Raw genomic sequence first — 18416 nt, 5'->3', positions numbered from 1 at the left:
CACGAGTCACGGCTGCTAATCCTTCTGGCGCGGCTGCGGCGCCGCCGGCCGGCCGGGCCGCGGTTCAAAAACGTCGCCGCGTGCGGGTCCCGTACCGCGCCGCGGCCGCTGACGACCGCACGCCGCGGTCAGCCTTTTTGGCGGGCAATTTACGTCCCGGGCCGGTCGCTGGTAATGGTGCTCTTCCTGCCGACCGCGGAATTTGGCGGTTCCGCGCGCCGGCAGCAGAGCGCGGGCACGACCCTGTCGACGACCCTGCGCCGGTGCGTCGGCGCGCGGCCGGCCACCGCGGCGGCCGTGGGCGGCGCGGTCACTTAGCGACGAGTTGCGGAAGCGGCGTGGGCGTCGAGTGAGCCAGCGGTGGCGGCGATCGGGCACCCTGGCCTGCCCCTCCTCCGCCCTCCTCCCGGGGTCCCTCGCGTGGCGACCGATGTCCGGTTTCCGACCATCCGCTGGACGGGTCGCAGGGCAGGTCCGCCCCGGACCGCGGTGGGGCGGCAAAGTCCGCACTTATCCGCACCGGACCGCGGCGTGTCAGCAAGGTTCTCACCGGACCGCGGCGGACCGCGGCGGGGCAGCAAGGTCCGCCCCGGCTCGCGGCGGGACGGCAAGGTCCGCAATGGTCCGCACTGGACCGCGGCGGGACGGCCAGCCGGATGCCCTGACCGGAGTCGTGCGCCTCCGCCCAGCTGGCTGTCACGATCGGTACCTGACCGTGTCTCAGACACTGTCTGCGCGGCTTTCTGTCCAGACTGGCCTCGACCGACAGTTAGCCTGGTCTCGACACCGCTCGGCCACTCTCACGCCAACGCCGCTCTGACCCGACGCAGTCTGCGGCTGACCTGACCCGCCCCCGCAACCCACCTCGTCCAGCAGGCCCGCTCATGGCTCGCCCCCCCCCCCCCTCGCACTCCGCCATCCGGTCCGCCCTCCCTCGCCGTCCTTATCTCCGGCAGTCGACGCCCGGCCGCTCGCGTGCGCGCCTCTCGGCGGCGGCAGCGTCCGGGCCGACCGGCACATTCCAGCGGCCGTCCGATAGAATTTAAATCCGGCCAACACCTGTTGAAGACGTTATGGCCGGCGGGCAGGCGGCGGCGCGGGAGGCTGCGCCGTCGCCTCCGCAGCGCACGCGGCGGACGTGGCGCCGCCCAGCCAGCGCGTCCAACGACCGGCGGGATCGGACGGCGGCGGCGTCCCCGCTGTGCAGCGAGTCCCAGAAGTACGCCTCATCCGAGGCGGCCTCGGACGGCCGGCCCGCCGCGACGGGTAACGCGAGAAGCGCTCGGCGCCGGCCAAACACGCTGGGCGCAAGTGCGATGCTCCACTGACGCACGGGAGCCGGCTTCGCGATCCGGCCGCGCGAGGGCGGTACTCAGAGAGAGAGAGAGAGAGGGACAGCCAGGCCGGAGGTCGGGGGGGGGGGGGGGGAGGTGTGCTATAGGCACCCTGGATCGGTGGCTTCGTTACTCGCGCGGTGCACGAAACGACGGCGTGGATGGCAACTTCAGCCGGGACAGAAAAGGCGTTCGCCTGAAGTACCTGCAGTCGCTTGACTGCAGCCGATGCTAGGAACTGCACCTGCGGGCATTCAGCGCTTGCCTGGAGACGCGTCCATTCAGCAGATCGCTGCTTGCCCCTGCGTCCCGTCCCAAAGTGATGAGGTGGGCACATTTGCCAGTGAAAGGGTTGATCAAATATCGGTTGCCAGCAAGTGTAATAAATGCGCGATGCAGTCTAACGAATTCGAAATAAGAAAGAACCATAACGACTGCGCTGTTTAATTACTGATAACGCAAAGTTGCCATATTTGTGATTCAGATAGCGCTGCTTGAAATCCTCACGCATTTTTAACGTCAGCTCACGCCTGGGAGAGATGAGCTTTGGTGTCAGCGGGAAATTATCGTTCAACAAGAAACTTACGCCGCAATGTTTTAACCTTCCGATAATGCCAAAACACAGTCATTTTTTCCGCCAGTATCAGCCTGACTCCATTGATAGATAAGTCATCCACTGATCGTCACAGACCAGTCGCGTAAGCGTGGTTTCTACGACGCAAGTCCGCATACCCGCCGTATATTGTGGAGAGTTGCAGACTCTTCCGACTAATGAGCTTGAGACCGGTAGGACGGCCCGGACAACTTCAGAGACAAAACAGCCAGAGGCAACATGAGCATTGGCGCCAGACTAGAACCCTTTGTAATAAGGAAGCTCAGACGAGCGTTTTGTGTACAAGGCTACCGAATAATTCATCACGTGCCGCAGAATATCCCAGTGCGGGAGCAGCGGGCAGGGTCCGCGCAAGCTCAGATGAGCTTTAGGACGCGCTTTCGCGACGGCCGACGACAACGGCACGCCTGCGAGGCAAGGCGCTCAACCATGTACGGCCGCTACGCGCAGAGGGTGACACGCAGAATGCCACAGTATGCGCGCGCGCACGCGACACGCTCGCGTGACTTCAGCCCGCTCCTCGCATTCTCTACGATATTTTTAACGACCTTTTTGCCTGCCGCGCGGCCGGCTCCCGCTACGTCTTGTCATGACGGACCGGCTACCGCCCTCCTCGGCGGAGCGCGGGCGGCAAGCGGTCCCATCACGCGCGCCGCCCTCGGAGCCGGGGTCAGACGGCGGCCGGGTCAGCGGCTCCGGCCGCCGCCGCCGCCGCCGCCGCCGCGCTCGAAGCGCCCAGACGGCTGGCTCAGGCTAGCTGGCGACGCTAGCAGTCTAATGCGCGCTAACTCGGACCAATGCCGTTCATCACTGGCCGTCACGGGCGCTGGCAGAGAGGAGACGGGAGGGAGAAAGAGCGCCGGAGTGGGAGAGAGCAGGCGGGTGGGCGAACGTGGAGGTGGAAGCCGGAGCAAGCGGGTGAGCGACTGGGCGGACGATATTTCTAAGCAGTCAGAAAAGAAAAAAAGGCTCGCATCTACAACTAACGGCCACGACCAAACGCTTCACGCATCTGGGCAGATGCGAAGCAGCGCGTGTACTTGGCATGCGTCTTGTTCACTGGTTCGCAGCCAGCCGCTTACCTCGCCTCCCATCCGCCACCACATATAACCTCTTCAGAGACTGGGACCTCATCGCCACCATGGTCCCTCCCCTCGCCCACCAGCCTGACATCATGTCACAACGCTCGGCCGTGGGCCAGAGAAGGGTCCAGGCTCCCCGCCTCCAGCGGACGCGACGCGACGCGGCCACGCGCGAGAGGGAGAGAGATCGACCGCGCATTGTACACCCCGGATCCGCTCGTGGGCTCTGGCCGGTGTCAGCGGCCATCCCGGCGGGGCGGGTCGAGCGGGTCAGCCGGCGCACACGCGCACCCGCCCACGCACAAAGGCCGGTCAGCGGGCCAACGGATGGCCGAGTGCAGGTATTGTTCGGCCGGCGAGATCAACAGGGCGGCGTGGCCGACCGCTCTCGCGCGGAATCTGGGTCGAAAACAAGTCCCAGAGCACGGGAACATGGTTCATGGAGAACGACTGACCAGCCAGACCGATGCCCAGCCCAGTCGTCACGAACGGCTGACGAGCTAGAGACCGGTGCCCAGCCCAGCCATGGAGAACGGCTGACCAGCCAGAGACCGGTGCCCAGCCCAACCATGGAGAACGGCTGACGAGCCAGAGACCGGTGCCCAGCCCAGCCGTGGGGAGCGGCTGACCCGCCGCCGGTGCCCAGCCCAGCCAGACCTGCAGCAAGCCCGGCTGGTGCTCTCGCTGCTGCTGACAAGAGCCATGATGACTCAGCTCTGGGTTTGGCGAGCGCCGTGCCAGCGCAGACATCACAATAACAGATCCAAGTGCGCCTCTCGCCGCAGTGGCCCACGCTACCCTATTCACGTGGCGAAAGGTCAAGGAAAACGCTGATAAGACTGCGACGCAAACATGCCCAACAGTGTCTAGGGCTGCAGGGGGACAGGCCAAGACACCGCAATAATGGCCTGCAAACCAACGCTACAGCGGCGCTTCGGCGGCCCGTGACCTTGCGGCGCGGCGCAGCGGTCCACCGTCGCCGTGACATGTCACGCTGCCGGCCGTGACGCCGGCGTGACACGAGCGCGGCCGGCGGGCGCGCGGGTGCGGCGCGTGACGCGACAGCTGGCCGCCATCCATCAGCGCCGACGCCGACTTGCGAAAGGCCGGCGGGCAGCTGGCAGAGCGGCGAGGCCCGCTCTCGCCAGCATCGCACCGTCGGCAGCCAGTTGCGTCCAACGGCGTACACGGCTCGGCTCGTTATCCCTGGAGAGGCGGCGAGGCAGGACAGGCAGACGGCGCCGGACGCCGAGATGCCTCCTTCTCGTGACGGAGGGCAGTTATTAAACTGTGCTCCGAAAAAGCGTGACCTCGACACGGACAATTAGCGAGGGGCGGGGCGGCACTTCTCACATCGCGCACCATCCGACGATGGGGCATCCTCTGACCTAGAACGCGGCCGGCGAGTCTCACCGTCTCGGCCGGGCACCGGCCTCTCTCATCTCATCGGGACCGCGCGAAACGGGCCGCCGGCGACCGCAGCAATCAGCTGTGAAAACGAGCCAATCGTGCCCTCGACTAAAGACGGCGCGTTTATCGCGAGGTGACAGAGGTATTTAGTCTGGCGGACACTCGAGCAATACACTGCGAACGAGCCCATCCTGCATTTGCCAGTTCTAAATCTGGCAAGAGAACTTTAGTAACAAAGAGACCGCCGATGGACGCTCGACATGCGGGCAGGAATGTGCGAGGTCACGCGGCACCACCGGAGGAGGATCCCGCTTCACACAGCGCTCCGCAAGATCGAACCAGCCGCCGACGGCCGGCACGGGCGCCCTGTCACGTGCACGTTTGAAAGGAGGCCCCGCTGTAACGGACCCGCCACTAATTCATAATCAATTCCGGTGTTTCCGTCGATTTGGTGGCAGTTACAGCTGGCGGCGCCGGCGGGCGGCCGGTCGTCAAGCAGCGGGCGGCAAAGCCCCGGACGGCCGGCGCGCATGCGCACTGCAATTAACACCGTTTATGCGCCGCTCGTCATCGGCGCCGACCCGGCCGACGGCGGCAGGGACTCTGAGGCGGGCTGCAGCGCCGGCCCGATCGGCAGTCTGTGGCTGTGTGGTGCACGCGGCGGCAGATGATCCGTCACCCCTCCGACCGCGCGGGAGCCAGACGCGCCACTGTCGGGAGGCGACAGACAAATGGATTCCATCTCTGATAGCACCTCAACCTCGCCGCCCGCCAGCCTGGGCCACCCATTATGTGCGCTTAATAGAATTAACTCGCCCGTTACTCGTAACGGTCTGGCGCGGCCGGCCCACGAACATCCCGCTGACAAAAGAACGCAATCTTTCGGGTCGGCACGACGCGGACGGGCCGGCCGGCGCGTGCTTGCCCGCAGCGGCGATGTGACGTCACCCCCGTTGACGCGTGACGTCATCGGCAAGGGAGGAGGCGGCTCTGCGGCCGAGCCGAGATCTCTCGGCAAACGGCGGGCAGTTGATCGCGGGTGGGCCGCGCTCATCAGTTAGCGGCGATTAATCGGCTCCGGCGGACTTTCACCGGCGGCCGGCCGCCACCGGCCGGCCCAAACAGACAGGGGGCGAGCGGCCCGAGCGCAGGGAGAGGGACAAACGTACAGAAGCGCGCGGGGCAGGCAGAGACACAGAGTGGGAATTGAGAAGAGGAACACGCTGATGGCGTCAGCTGGCTGGCATGTATGCCGCGCTTGGCACAGGTCAGAAAACGATCGTGGATAATGGCTATCACATCATGGAGAACAGCAAGCGCCTGGGGCCATACGGGTGCCGGAAAGGCACGAACTGAAAGCGCAATTGTGTCTCCGGAAACCCTTATCAGTGAAGAAGAAAAAACATGGACGGGATGTAGACAAGGTCACGTAACGCGCGCAGTTGGAACGCGACAAGCACCATTTCCTGCGACAAAGCCGATTTTTACTGCCGCTGAAGCGCCGTCGGAATGCGGCAGATCCCGGCGCGTCGTGACAAAGCCGTGCGCGCGCCTCTCCGGAGAAGCACGGGCGCCCTTCGGCATCTCGGTCCCGTCCCCGCGCCGGCCAGCCTCTCGAACAGGACCATTGTCCAGCCTGGGCAGCCCGGCCAGCGGTCCGGGCTTCGGTCCGGCTCCACGACAGCCCCAGACGTCCAGCCGCCGCCCGGGACCCGGGCCGAGCGCCCGGCGAAACCCTCCGCCCCACCTGTCCACACAAAAACGACACCGGCTAATCGGCTTAGAAACGCGTCGCCGTCCGGCCGCGGCGTACCGACACCGCCGCGCGCCCCAGCCTTTACACTTTCACGGGCAAATTGGCCGCAATCTGTCCCACGCAGCCCGGGCTCCGACACATGCGCCGTGCTGTTGCGCCACATTCGGCCCCGTTTTCCTATGGGCTGGGGTGAAAACGAGCCCAAACCGCCTGCAAAAAGACGACTGTTCGCGCTCTCATATCCGGCCGCGGTGCAAACCATTTCGCCAATCACCGCCGCGCATCTGCCGTCTCCTGTTGCTGCCGATAGCATGACGGTCGCCGGCCACTTTCAAGCTAAGCCGAGGTGCTGTCCTTTCGTCCGCACCTATCCAAGTGCCATCAGGACAAGTGAGCGAGACCGTGCTCCTCCTACGCGCCCGCCGCGCCCGCCGGCGGCCCCGGTCGGCGACAGCCGCGCGGCTGGCCCCCGCGGGCGTACACCGGTGCGTGCCACAGTGGCAGCCGTCCACACCCGCATATGGCGGCGAGACGGGCCGTAACGGTGCGAGGTGCGGCGACCGGCGGCCCACGCCGCGCGCCGGCGTCAATGGACGCCATTACCGGCGCCGTATCTCGCGATCGACGGATGCGCTCCACGGGCGACGGGTGAGCGTCGAGAGCACGGGGCAGGGCGGGACGGCGCGGCCCCGGCGCTCAGGTCCGGCGCGGCTGGCCCGACCGCCGGGCTTCCGTCGAGACCGGGCCCGGGCTGACCCGACACAGCTGACTCGGCCTCCCGCGGGGCCTCCAAGGAGCTGACCGGAACCGGCGCAGCTGACTCGGCGTCGTTACGAGGGAGGGTATATGAATCAGCAGTTGATCTCAGCTAAAAAGAGCCGTATCTGGACACTTGAAGGTGTCAGAGCTGGACCAACGGATGACATCGACTCGACAACCGCGAGACTTGGCTTGATAAGCGCATGGCCTGACCCAGTCAAACGCCGGTGACGCGACCCCAATTCACGGTCCGCCCGCGCGCCAGGACCGGAGGCGGGCGGGGCGGGGCGGGGCGGGGCGGTCCGGCGCCGGTGACCGGCGGTGACCCGGCCTGACCCAGCCGCGCCTCCCGAGATCAATCGCAGGGTGGGGCGGCGACATGCCGCCGATTGAAAGCGGCCGCGGCGATACAATCTCGCGGATCGACGAGCGGCGCTCGATTTTTATTGTGCGCCGAGCGGCGGGCCGATTATTCGGCCGACCCCAATACCCCAGGGACGGCGCCGACGCGCCCGCCCCGCCGCCCTGCCCGCTGTTTGCGCGCTGGTGGTCCGACGCCGGCGCATTCTTGCATGTTTGGCGCGGCCACCGGTGCCGCCCGCTTCGCGTCGATTAATCTGCGGCCGACCCGACGAGAGCAATTTGACTAATGAACCACCGTCGGCGGCGGCGTCTGGCGGGAGAGCCGAGGCTCCACGCGAGCCGTCCGCCCGGCGGTGGCCGAATCGAGACCGCCGCCGGCCGCCAGCTCAGACAGCGCAGGGCGGACGCTGCACCGTGCGCGTCGGGCCCAAATTCCGGGCCCACCAGTTATGAATGAGACGGGAATAATAAACGGCACTGAGGCAATCTGGGAGCCGCAACTTTGCCTGAGTTGCGGGCCCCAGACTCCTCGTTCGGAGAAAGTTTCCATTAGGGAAATGTGCATCGGACATTTCGTCTTGCCCTCGGGCTGGTTGGATGGCTCCGGCTGCAGGCTTCCGGTGACGAAGTGTCTAAGTTCCAACGCGTTCAAACACCGAATGTTCAATCACTCAGCGGTGCACAACATTAACATGCATCGCATCGTTTGCTTGGCCTTATATGTATGTATATATATATATATATATATATATATATAACATATCATATAATATATGTATATATAAATGACTGAGGGCATCCCTGAGTATAGATTACTGGAAATGAGAAAAGTCCCCTTTAATTCTTTCCCAAAATACTGTCTTGGGAATTGAAGAGTTCGACTCAAAGATAAGGAACCTTGACCAGCTGACACATTCCAAGTGCACTACGTTCCAGACGCGCAAAGCCATCAGACGAAAGCTCCAGGTTATGGGATAAGGCAAGCAATTTAGAGAAGGTCAAGCCTTAGTTCCTATTCATATGCGCCCTTATCTTTTGACCTGGTCTCACGCGACACTTCACATCTATGCCATCAACCAGCTCTCTACAGAACTGATCTCGGCCTGGGTCAGTGCACAACTAGACCTCTGATGGCGTCATTGCCAAAAATGCCGGCTGATAGCCTACAGCCGAGGATTGCTCAGCCGGGACGGTCTGGCACTAATGTCAAACACGTTGGATGTACTAGCATTCCTCGCCGCACTGTCGCTGAGTAGCACTCGTTTAATACGATACGTTGCATACAGGCTTAAGTCTTACTGCGCGCTATCGCACCGGGCATTAGGTCCGATGCTAATGCCTAGTGTGCCGCGGGCAGACTACATAAGAGAACGCAACCTCGACCGACCCCAGGTCACGTAAACCGCCACGCTGAGAGCTATGACAACCGTCCACTAACCAAGCATCACAGAACCTCACGAGCGGAGGTCGGCACTACGCAGCATCAGCCGTCGCGTCCGGTGGTTGGACGGGTAGGCTGGGCTGGGCGAGCGGCGGCGGTATCTGGCCACCGCCTCGCAGCCGGACGGCGCGCCGCACGGCACCAGACGAGCCCAATCCAGCCGGATAATTCGGTAATTAGCGGCTTCGAACAGCGGGTAATGGCCCGTAAAGCAAGGCTTGAATATTCAGGTGGTGTACTCTCACCGCGGACGTCACTACGTGAAAACGCACGCGGACACGCCACCAGGCAGCAGGCGGAGCAGGCGCACGCGGACACGTCACCAGGCAGCAGGCGGAGCAGGCGCACGCGGACACGTCACCAGGCAGCAGGCGGAGCAGGCGCACGCGGACACGTCACCAGGCAGCAGGCGGAGCAGACGCACGCGGACACGCCACCAGGCAGCAGGCGGAGCAGACGCACGCGGACACGTCACCAGGCAACAGGCGGAGCAGGCGCACGCGGACACGTCACCAGGCAACAGGCGGAGCAGGCGCACGCGGACACGTCACCAGGCAACAGGCGGAGCAGGCGCACGCGGACACGCCACCAGGCAGCAGGCGGAGCAGGCGCACGCGGACACGCCACCAGGCAGCAGGCGGAGCAGGCGCACGCGGACACGTCACCGGGCAACAGGCGGAGCAGGCGCACGCGGACACGCCACCAGGCAGCGGGCGGGGCAGGCGCATGCGCCCGAAGCGACCTGCGGCGACACTCGCATACCCCGAGCCGGAGCAACACGTGAACGGACGATGAAACGATCTGGCGGTAACGATCAAAGCATGCCGCGGCGACCCGGTCATCTCCTTCCGGTACGGAGGCGATTCGGCTTCATGGATTCAAGTGGTGAGAAAGTGCCCATGTCCATGAACGTCAACCCGCTCCGGAAGAGCGCTCTTCTTATCCCCTCCAAAGGAGCCTTATCACAGGCCGCCCCGCGATCTCGACGGAGTAATCTACAGCCAACCCAAAAGAAGCATAGGTTACCTCATGAAAGGCTGCATCAGATCAGTGCCACTGAGCATCAGTGCGAGTGACACGTGGTGGGTCAAACCCGCTAATCCGGGTAAGAGCAGTAACCTCCTCTCTATTTCTAACTAATCAAACTCCAGCAATTAACCACTTAAATAACATTAACTGCGAGCAGTGTTCAACCAGATCTTACTTAAACCGCACACCATCCTTCACGCGAGGCTTTCGTCACGTGGATCATTTGGTCTAGCATTTGAACGACCTGGGGTACTTCGATTTGATCGTTGATCATTCAGTACATGCTAGAATACGGAAAAGCAGCTTATCAGAGGATAACCGTTTAGGACACATCCATGAAATAAGACAAGAAAACGAAAATAAAAAGCGACAAATGATAATTCCTATTGAGTTTGCCAATATCATTTTCTGAACTGATCAGAAACTGCAGCTGACATGATATCGACAGAACATGTCGCCAACCAATGCCTTTAACATGACGCCTTCTAATTTCCATTCATCCTCCAATGCTATCAAAAACTCCGCTGCTTGAAAATTTCAGTACGACGTGCTTGTTTCTCTAGCGTTCGTTTTACCGCAATCCCACGAAAACCTCGACCGTTCTGTGGCCACTATATTCAACCATGAGCCCGTGGAGATCTCTGACCCTCACGGATTCACGAAATAAATCCGACGAATTCAAGCGCACATTCGCTGTGTGCACCAGTCACATGCCAAGGTACACACCATACTTTTAGTAGAGCTGAGAATGATCGAACAGGGGGATATGGAATTGAACTGGCTCGGTCTCGTAGTTTCACTTGTAAAACTGACAGCAAATTACTGAACTGCCGGTTCATAGGAGAAATACGGAGCACCACATTCCAAAGATTTTTCACCAGCCGACACCTCCAACGTCAAAACTCAATTATCCCAAGCCACTGGGAGCAAGCCACTGAGTACACCTGCCACCTATCGTGCAGGTTGTGCACTATAGACTGCTGATCCAGGCAGCATCGTCAAGAGCGGCGCTAGTGTCGTGTAGGTGGCGCTTCACGCTACCAACGGGCCTTTGCGTAATGCAGATGGCGCTTCAAGCTATCATAGATGGCTCTGACAGCGAAGAACAATTTCCGACCTTTGCGCGCAACCAAGCGAAATGATCTCTTTGTCCCGAAGGCTTTTGACAAATAACTCAAGCCTCTCCAACATGAGAACAAGACAAAGGACTGCACGCATCAGAGCACCTCGTCGTTCCGAGGCCGCACGAGCATGAAAGCGGTAATGGCTCGCTCAGGTCTTCTTTGCGGTACGCGAGGAGAGCGCATCCTCGAGCTGCTGACATCAGCTGCACTGCAACACACGTTCGCAGAAAACAGGAAAGGGCGCGAGGTGGCAAACAGGATAACTGAAAGTCACGGCATCGCGGCAGTTGTTACACAACCGCGCGGCGCGTAACCCAATGCACGGTAGTCCCGACCACCAAACTCGGGGAGCCACGGCGTTACGAGCGAACCCCGCGCCCGGGGACTCACCTAGCGCCGACTGCCGCGAGTAGACGTCCTCCCGGAGTGAGTGCGTTTCGCTGACGTCGTCCTCCTCGGCGTCCTCGTCCTCCTCCTCCTCCAGCAGGGTGGGCGGCGGCGCCATGTCGTAGCCCCACTGCTTGCGAAAGGCCTTGCCGCCGCCGTCCAGCCGGACGCGCGGCAGGTCCAGGAACAGCGAGTCGCCAATCTGGAGGGAGGGGAGCGCCGCGTCAGGCACAGTGCGGCGGCACGGGCACGGACGCAGAGGATGTGGGCAAGGTAGCGCCAGAGCATTTTGCTCTGGCGCTATCATGCCTATCATACCTGACGCTAGCACCTTCGATTTCATCGTGCAGCCATGGATCAGGCGTCCAGTTCCATCACCGATCATATGCGCGTAGGGTCGGTGCTCCCTCGTTCCATTTGCTTCTGTGCCAGCCTATCGACAGTTTTTGAGCACGGAAGTGTGAGTCATATCGCATCGCATACAGCAGCGACAGGCCGTGGCGGTAACTTCATTTCCGACGGAGTGCTCGATGGGCAAACCCAGTGCTTGACAGCTATGTTCTCTGTGCCAGAAAACGCACAGTGAGTTTGATGTAAGTGCATTAAAACGTGTTGGAACAGTGGGCAGCGTCAATGGTTACATGGAGCGGACTCATGGGGCAAACTACACCCAGCTAACGGTTGCTGATTGCATTCGCCATTGCATGTCCGACATCGATAGCAGCAAAATAAAATGGTAGCACGTTTGATGATACCAATATAGTCAGGAAAACGCGATGCACACGCAGCCAATGCATCAAAAATGAAGAACTACACATCGCCAATTCAGCAAAATAGGTAAGCTCTCGGCGATATTGGGAAGAAGCCGCAGAGGCATCAAGACTCATGTTTTGTGGAACATTCGACATATAGCTCAAAGCACATGTCTCATGAGCTAACCGAATAAACAGCGACAAAAACCAGCAAACCGCAGGGCTTGGCTAGGCATGCAGGGAAGATGTGCAGGCAAGAAGACTGCGGCTGCATGCGTGATTTACGACTGAATCATGGGGATCGAAGGTGGCACGGCTGACTGACTCATGCCCAGTGCAGGTGGCGAAACCCGCCTGCCATACGAAGCCGGCCAATCCCGTACCGGACGTTCGGTTTCCAAACACCTGCAGCGGCGGCCGGCCCGGCCGGCCCTGGCCCGTCCCCGGGCCCCTGCCTGGCTCGGGGCTGCGGCGGCGGCCGGCCCGACGTGTACAGAGTCTCTGCTCGGCTCGGGGCCGTAGTGGCGGCCGGCGCGGCCCGCACCGAGCATAACATGACGTCCGTCCGTCAGCGTAAGAGCCAGGCGCCGCGCCAGACACCGCCCGGCCGCCGTCTCCTCCGCCACGCCAATTTACGATGTTTTAATAGTATTTAACGAGCTCGCCGCTGTCAACAGATCCCGCTTGCAGCGCCGAACACAGGAACGCACTCACACGGAGCCAGCGCCCGCCGAGCACGGCTGGGTGGCACAGCGCTTGTTAAGCTGGGCGGTGGTCTGGGTAATAACTCCACGGCCCAGCTGGAAGTCGCCAGGCGGCACCAATGAAAGGTGTGGACGCTGAACGGGCTCTTAATGCATCGAGCCGGCGTGACGATGAAAGTGAAGTCAGCCACCCGGTTGAAATAACACGCCATTCGTTTACTGAAGCACGACGAACGGGCTGCTCCGCACAGGGACAACGGAAGAAACGGCAGAGCGTCGGCTGAGCAGGCAGCGCATTCAAAATCAGCGGAACCGAATGTTGACAAGCCATCGGCGCAGATGCATCTGTATATAGGTAGCGTATGCACTGCGTCGTCGCGCAGGTGGGAACAAACGGAAAAACACGGCCAATAGCAGTTGTTGCGGCATTGCTCCACCCCTCCCCCACAAAAACTCCCCCAAAACACCGCAAAACGCAACGCCCAACGCCCGCTACTGTCCACCACCGCTCGGGGGGCGGGGAGGGGGGGGGGGGGGGAAACGGACCAGTAAGCACTCCGGCTTACTGGTAGCCACGGTCGTGCGAACATACCACATCCCGGACGTGCAGTCATGCAGATCGTGAGGGTACCGCCCCCCCCCTCCCCCCCAGTCCTGGACCAGCAGCCAAGTGACTCGTGAGGGTGCCGCCCCCCCCCCCCGCCTCCCTGGACCGGCAGCCGTGTGACTCGCGAGGATACCGCCCCCCCCCCCCCCACCTCACTGGACCAGCAGCCGTGTGACTCGTGAGGTACCACCTCCTCGCCTCCCTGGACCAGCAGCTGTGTGACCCGTGAGGGTACACCCCCCCCCCCCCCCACCTCCCTGGACCAGCAGTCGTGTGACTCGCGGGGATACCGACTCTCAGACCTGCACTCTGGGCGGACCAGAGCATAGCGGGCCGGCCGGACGAGATCGGGCCATCCCGTTTCCGGCGGCCCCGGCACGCAGCGGCCGACCGCCTGGCCAAAAGCAGCCCCCGTTTGCCAGGACCAGCGGCTGCTCTGCATACCAATTACCCCATGCCGGGGTGCAGAGCCACTCGACGACAAGCATGCAACCGGGGAGGCTCGTCGTTCGCGGGAAGCGGCCCGTTTGGCGGAAACCCCGAACGGAGAATGCCGGAACGCGACAGCCGACTGGGGCACGGGAGCGGAAGTGGAGCTGCGCCAACACATCGGGCAGAGGAGATGGGGCTGGAACAAACGGGACACAGGAAAAGGTCCGGGGAGTGATCTGGTCAAGCAGTTCAGGGCAGCGCAGATCTCTGGATGAGACGCTGACAGGGTGGAAAACCTGCATAACACGTCAGCAGGACTACTGGGCGGAGTACTCTTCTGGCGGAAGCTGCGGTCTGGCTGGTGGGACCCTGCGGGTCTTCCTCAACCACAATGGAGTGTTAAGGGCCCTGCTCTGTGGTATGTGCAGGCCCCGGGAGTGTGAGCATCTCCACGGCAGACCATTATCGGTTGAGTGGAAGCGCGAATGAGGGTGCTCGTGGTTTGCAGTGGAGGAGCTTCTGAGGGTGCCCGTACAACGCAGTGGAAGCACGGCCGGGGGTGCCCGGGCCGCGGGAAAATCCTGCACAGCTGAGAGGGGGGCAGGACACATTCAGAGCACACGTATGGCACATATTGAAATCGTGGAAACAAATCCAGGGGAGATGACTTTCGGGAAGCAGCCGCCATGGCCAGATCATGCCTGAGGCAATGGCGGAACGTCACACTGGGAAATATTGGTCCTTCAAACCACAGACTGTCCGTCTCGACTTCATCTGAAGAATTGTGGCGCATTTCGTGGGGCGACACACCTTGAATCCGATGGCGGTCGGTAAGAATCCTGTGAAGCTAGCCACCTCCTGTTTGGCCTGCTCACGAGCAAATACGAGCCGGCGTAACTTGACCTCAACGAGCTTGCTCGTCGGACTCTGATCGGTCATCACTCTGGCCGCGACACGCCGCCCCGGGCGACCATCAGCCGTTACCGAGCTTTCCCACGGCTCGCGGAGCGTGCCAGCCCGGCGCCACCTGGGCCACCGGCCCGGCCGAGCGCGGAGGGGAGCGACGGACTCACCGCCGGGCGTGCTCTCACCGCCCCGCCGCATCCGGCGTGCGCCGCCGCGCCGGCAACCCGTCATCCTCTGACCTTGGCCGCCGTGGCAGAGGTCACGTGGCGCCGGGCCGCTCCTCCCGGGGTCACCGGTGTCACGCCGTGCCCAGTCACTCGGCGGCGCGCGGCCGAGACGAGCGGCCCGGACCCACCAGACCCGCACGGACGCAGGGCGCGCCGTCAGCGGGTCACGAGCGCCTACCGTGACCGGTTGGTGGGTTTTGGCGAGCGTGGGATAGGGCCGCTGTGTATCGACAGCCGGTTCGTGACCAGCCAATTACCGTAATGCGACCATATAACAAGATAAGCCCCACGCCGGTCCGTCCGGTGACGGGCCGGAAAGGCAGCACACGACGGAAACCGTAAAGCGCCGGGTCACGAACGGATCAGACCGGAAACTCTAAACCGCTCGCCGCATCACGGCCGTGGCGTCAAGCGGCAGTGTGACGCACCGGTTGCCGTGGAATGAGCGGCGGGTTGAGCGGCACGTGTGGCGTGGCAGGGCCGACATGGCCCGCCGACAGCTGGGGTCCGACACACGGCGGCCGTCGCGCCGAGCCATCCAGCGCGGCGGCACAGATCCCCTCCCGGTCCGGGCGGGTACCGTTTGGGCCGCCGACTGGCGCGGCCCGGCACGACGACACGGTCAGGGACGAGACGGGAGCTCCGGCCCCGGGGGACGGGCGGCGCTGGGGCCGGCACAGCCCGGCACGGCCGCGCGGTCAGAGACGAGACTGCCCCGGCACCCCCTCGGCACGTTTGTCGTGACCGCAGTCCGATCGCGGAGGTCGTGCTCTCCTCGCAGCATCGCGAAGATGATCTCGGACGTCGCGGCCGCAGGCATCTGATTCGGGCTGTTTCCGCTTTACTGGCAGGTTCGCCGCAATCAATGTCGTGCTGATGGCGAGATCGTGGCAGAACTGCTTCTCTGAAGGTCTCAGGCAGGAAGACTGCAGTTGCGCAACCATTCAGCTTATGCTTCCCACTTGGATTATGGATGGCACATCTTGAAATATGGCTTATTAGTCACGTCTTTCGCTAAAATCCAAGCGCCATACAACAGGCGCCTGAACTCTGAACCGCGAGGTGGCACTGATCGCTTAGCGGTGTGTGGATTCTACTGAGCGCAGAGAAGACAAGCAGCCGTATATTGGCTGTTGTCTTCTCCCGCACGTTACACAGACCCTTGCCAAAGACTTCTTCCGGACCGACTGGGCGGATGCGCCGGCATCACTGCAGACCAGACTCACAAACAAACGACACACAAGTACCGTTCTATGGCTCTCATGAGATGGCTCTTCTCAGGCCTTTGTCTGCTGCCTTTCACGCCGCCAGAGATGAGAACAGTAAATGAATAGTGCTTTGCGTGGCAGCGAAATACAAGTAGAATCAGCTGTTGGCTCAGGACAATGAAAGTGAAAACGTTCCAAACACTGTCTGACTTCTTCGGCGTCCCGCCCCGGCCATTTCGCTCATGATATGTAATGGTGTATGATGAGCCAACGTCGTGGGTGGCAATACTAGAGACGGAGACACCAAAGCTGACAGCAGTGTGACGCTCCACAAATGGCCGGGCAATGACGACACTTGGTGAAGACAATACAAGGCAATTCATCACGGGCTTTCTTAAGGCTGTGAAATGCCGCACCTGCTCTTCCTGCTTCAGGCATGCTGTGAGGTGACGCTCAACACCCCTTTGCACGGTTAGATGACAGGAAGCTTCCTGCAATAAGTAATTAGCGGCACTAGAAGTGATTGCCTGCTTTTATCTGTGCGCTCCCTCTACAGCACGTAGCTAATCACCGACCAAGGCAGCGATCGCGAGGCGGAGAAAGTGATTCCTCGTATACGGACGGCGACCAGCGCCGCCGGCCAGCCGCACCTGTGACGTCACCGCCTCAGTGTCGACCACCTCAAGGCTTGTTAATTTACGACGGGCGGCACGCGGCCGCCGCAGTGGTCGCTACCGTCCGCACCGGCCGCCACCTGAGCCCACATATCACCTCCGCCTGCAACAGGACGCCCTCCAGCGAGCGGCGTCTCACCGCGCCATGGTGACGTCGCATGGCGCGCGCCCTGCGGCACGGCGCCCCGCCGGGCCGTCGGGAGCACTTCCTGCATGGCGACGCCGAGAAGGTCACCCGGCAGGCGGCCGGCCACGCCCCGGCCGGCGACCGCACCGCGCGCGCCTTGTACGGCCGGCGACGGCCGGCGGCGGCTCGGATCCCGCCCGGGACGAGCCCGCCTGCGGACCGCCGGAGGCGCCGCCAGCCGCGCTCGGCCCGGTAGCGCACGCGGGGGCCGGCGCGGCACGGACTTCCCCACAGAGGCCGCTCCCGGGATGTGACAGCCACGCACTGGGCCCGGCATTAGTGGGATGAGATTCGCGAGGGTATCCGGGATCCCGCGCGCCCCGCGGTCGACCCGCTCCGCCTGCGTGACGTGGTCTCGCAGCGCCGGATTTGTCCACGTCGCATGACGACGCTCGGAAGCTGCCCGCTTCCGGCTGGATCCGTGTCAACAGAGAGCCGCCGGCCGCGGGCCGGTCGGTGTCGTAACGGCGCCGAACCGGACCCTCACGGGGTGAGCGAGAGCGGCGGACTCTGCGTCACCCGTGCCGCCGCCGGGAGGCGGCTCGACTGGGTCACGGGCCGACGGCAGCGCCGGGCTCCGGTCTCAAGGTCGGCCACTCTAGCAACTGGTCTCCGAGTCATGCCCATGATCCCGAGTCAGGGACCAGAGCCAAGGAAGTCCGGCCCCGAATCAGGTTCAGAGGTCGTGACTCAGGTCCAAGACCCAGAAGACCTGACAAGACTAGACTCAGCTCAGGTCGACAATCTAAGCCCTGGGTCCGAACTCATCGTCACCTAGTCGGCCATCCCGTCTGGATCTGCGCCCACGGCTGGCTGACTCATCGTCTCTTGACTCAAAACGCGTGCCCCGGTTCACGATCGTGCCTGAGCACACCGCCCTCGCATGACACGATCCGCGGTCCCCGACTCACCTCGGCACCGTCCGGCGGTGTCTCCTCGGTGGGCGTGCCCAGCGGCACCACCTCCGTCCCGCCCTCGGGCGACTGGTTACGCTTCACCTTTGACCTGTCGCGCAAAGGTGACGCAGCCATGGACAGCGTCTTGCGCAGCGAAGCGCGCTTGCCCTGCCGCCCGACCCCCGCTGGCGACTCCGGAGCGGCACTGTCACCCGGCGAGCTCTCCATGCGGCGCGCACTGACGTGGGGCGAGCTCTCCACACGGCGGGCGCCCTCGCTCAGCGAGTTCTCCATACGACGGACGTTGTTCTGGAGCTGGGTCTCCTTGCATGGGCTGCCGTCGGCGGGCGAGATCTCCCGTCGCCGGTCTGAGTCGCGTGATGGGCCCTCGGCCAGACTCACGTCGTCGGCGCTGCCGCCAGCCCCCTCCGCAGGCGGGCCGCCCGGCTGGCCAGCTCGCGCCGACCCGCCCGCCGCCTCCTGCGGCAGCGGCTGCTGCGGCCGAATATGGGGCTTCGGTGCCAG

General features: G+C 62.8%; 1 protein-coding gene across 1 annotated transcript in view; it reads right to left on the bottom strand.

Annotated features, from left to right (window-relative positions):
- LOC119102819 (ras GTPase-activating protein raskol) overlaps positions 1-18416 on the bottom strand; it is a gene marked incomplete in the record, with an annotated part of 83920 nt that overhangs the window by 46416 nt on the left and 19088 nt on the right. Inside the window, 1 exon segment of the mRNA XM_037226270.1 lies at positions 11302-11500. Coding sequence (XP_037082165.1) covers positions 11302-11500 — 199 coding nt within the window.

Source organism: Pollicipes pollicipes, unplaced genomic scaffold (genome assembly GCF_011947565.3).
Source record: "Pollicipes pollicipes isolate AB1234 unplaced genomic scaffold, Ppol_2.1 Scaffold_5724;HRSCAF=6776_pilon_pilon_pilon, whole genome shotgun sequence".
NCBI lineage: Eukaryota > Metazoa > Arthropoda > Thecostraca > Pollicipedomorpha > Pollicipedidae > Pollicipes > Pollicipes pollicipes.
This window is presented reverse-complemented; position numbering and strand designations above follow the sequence as displayed.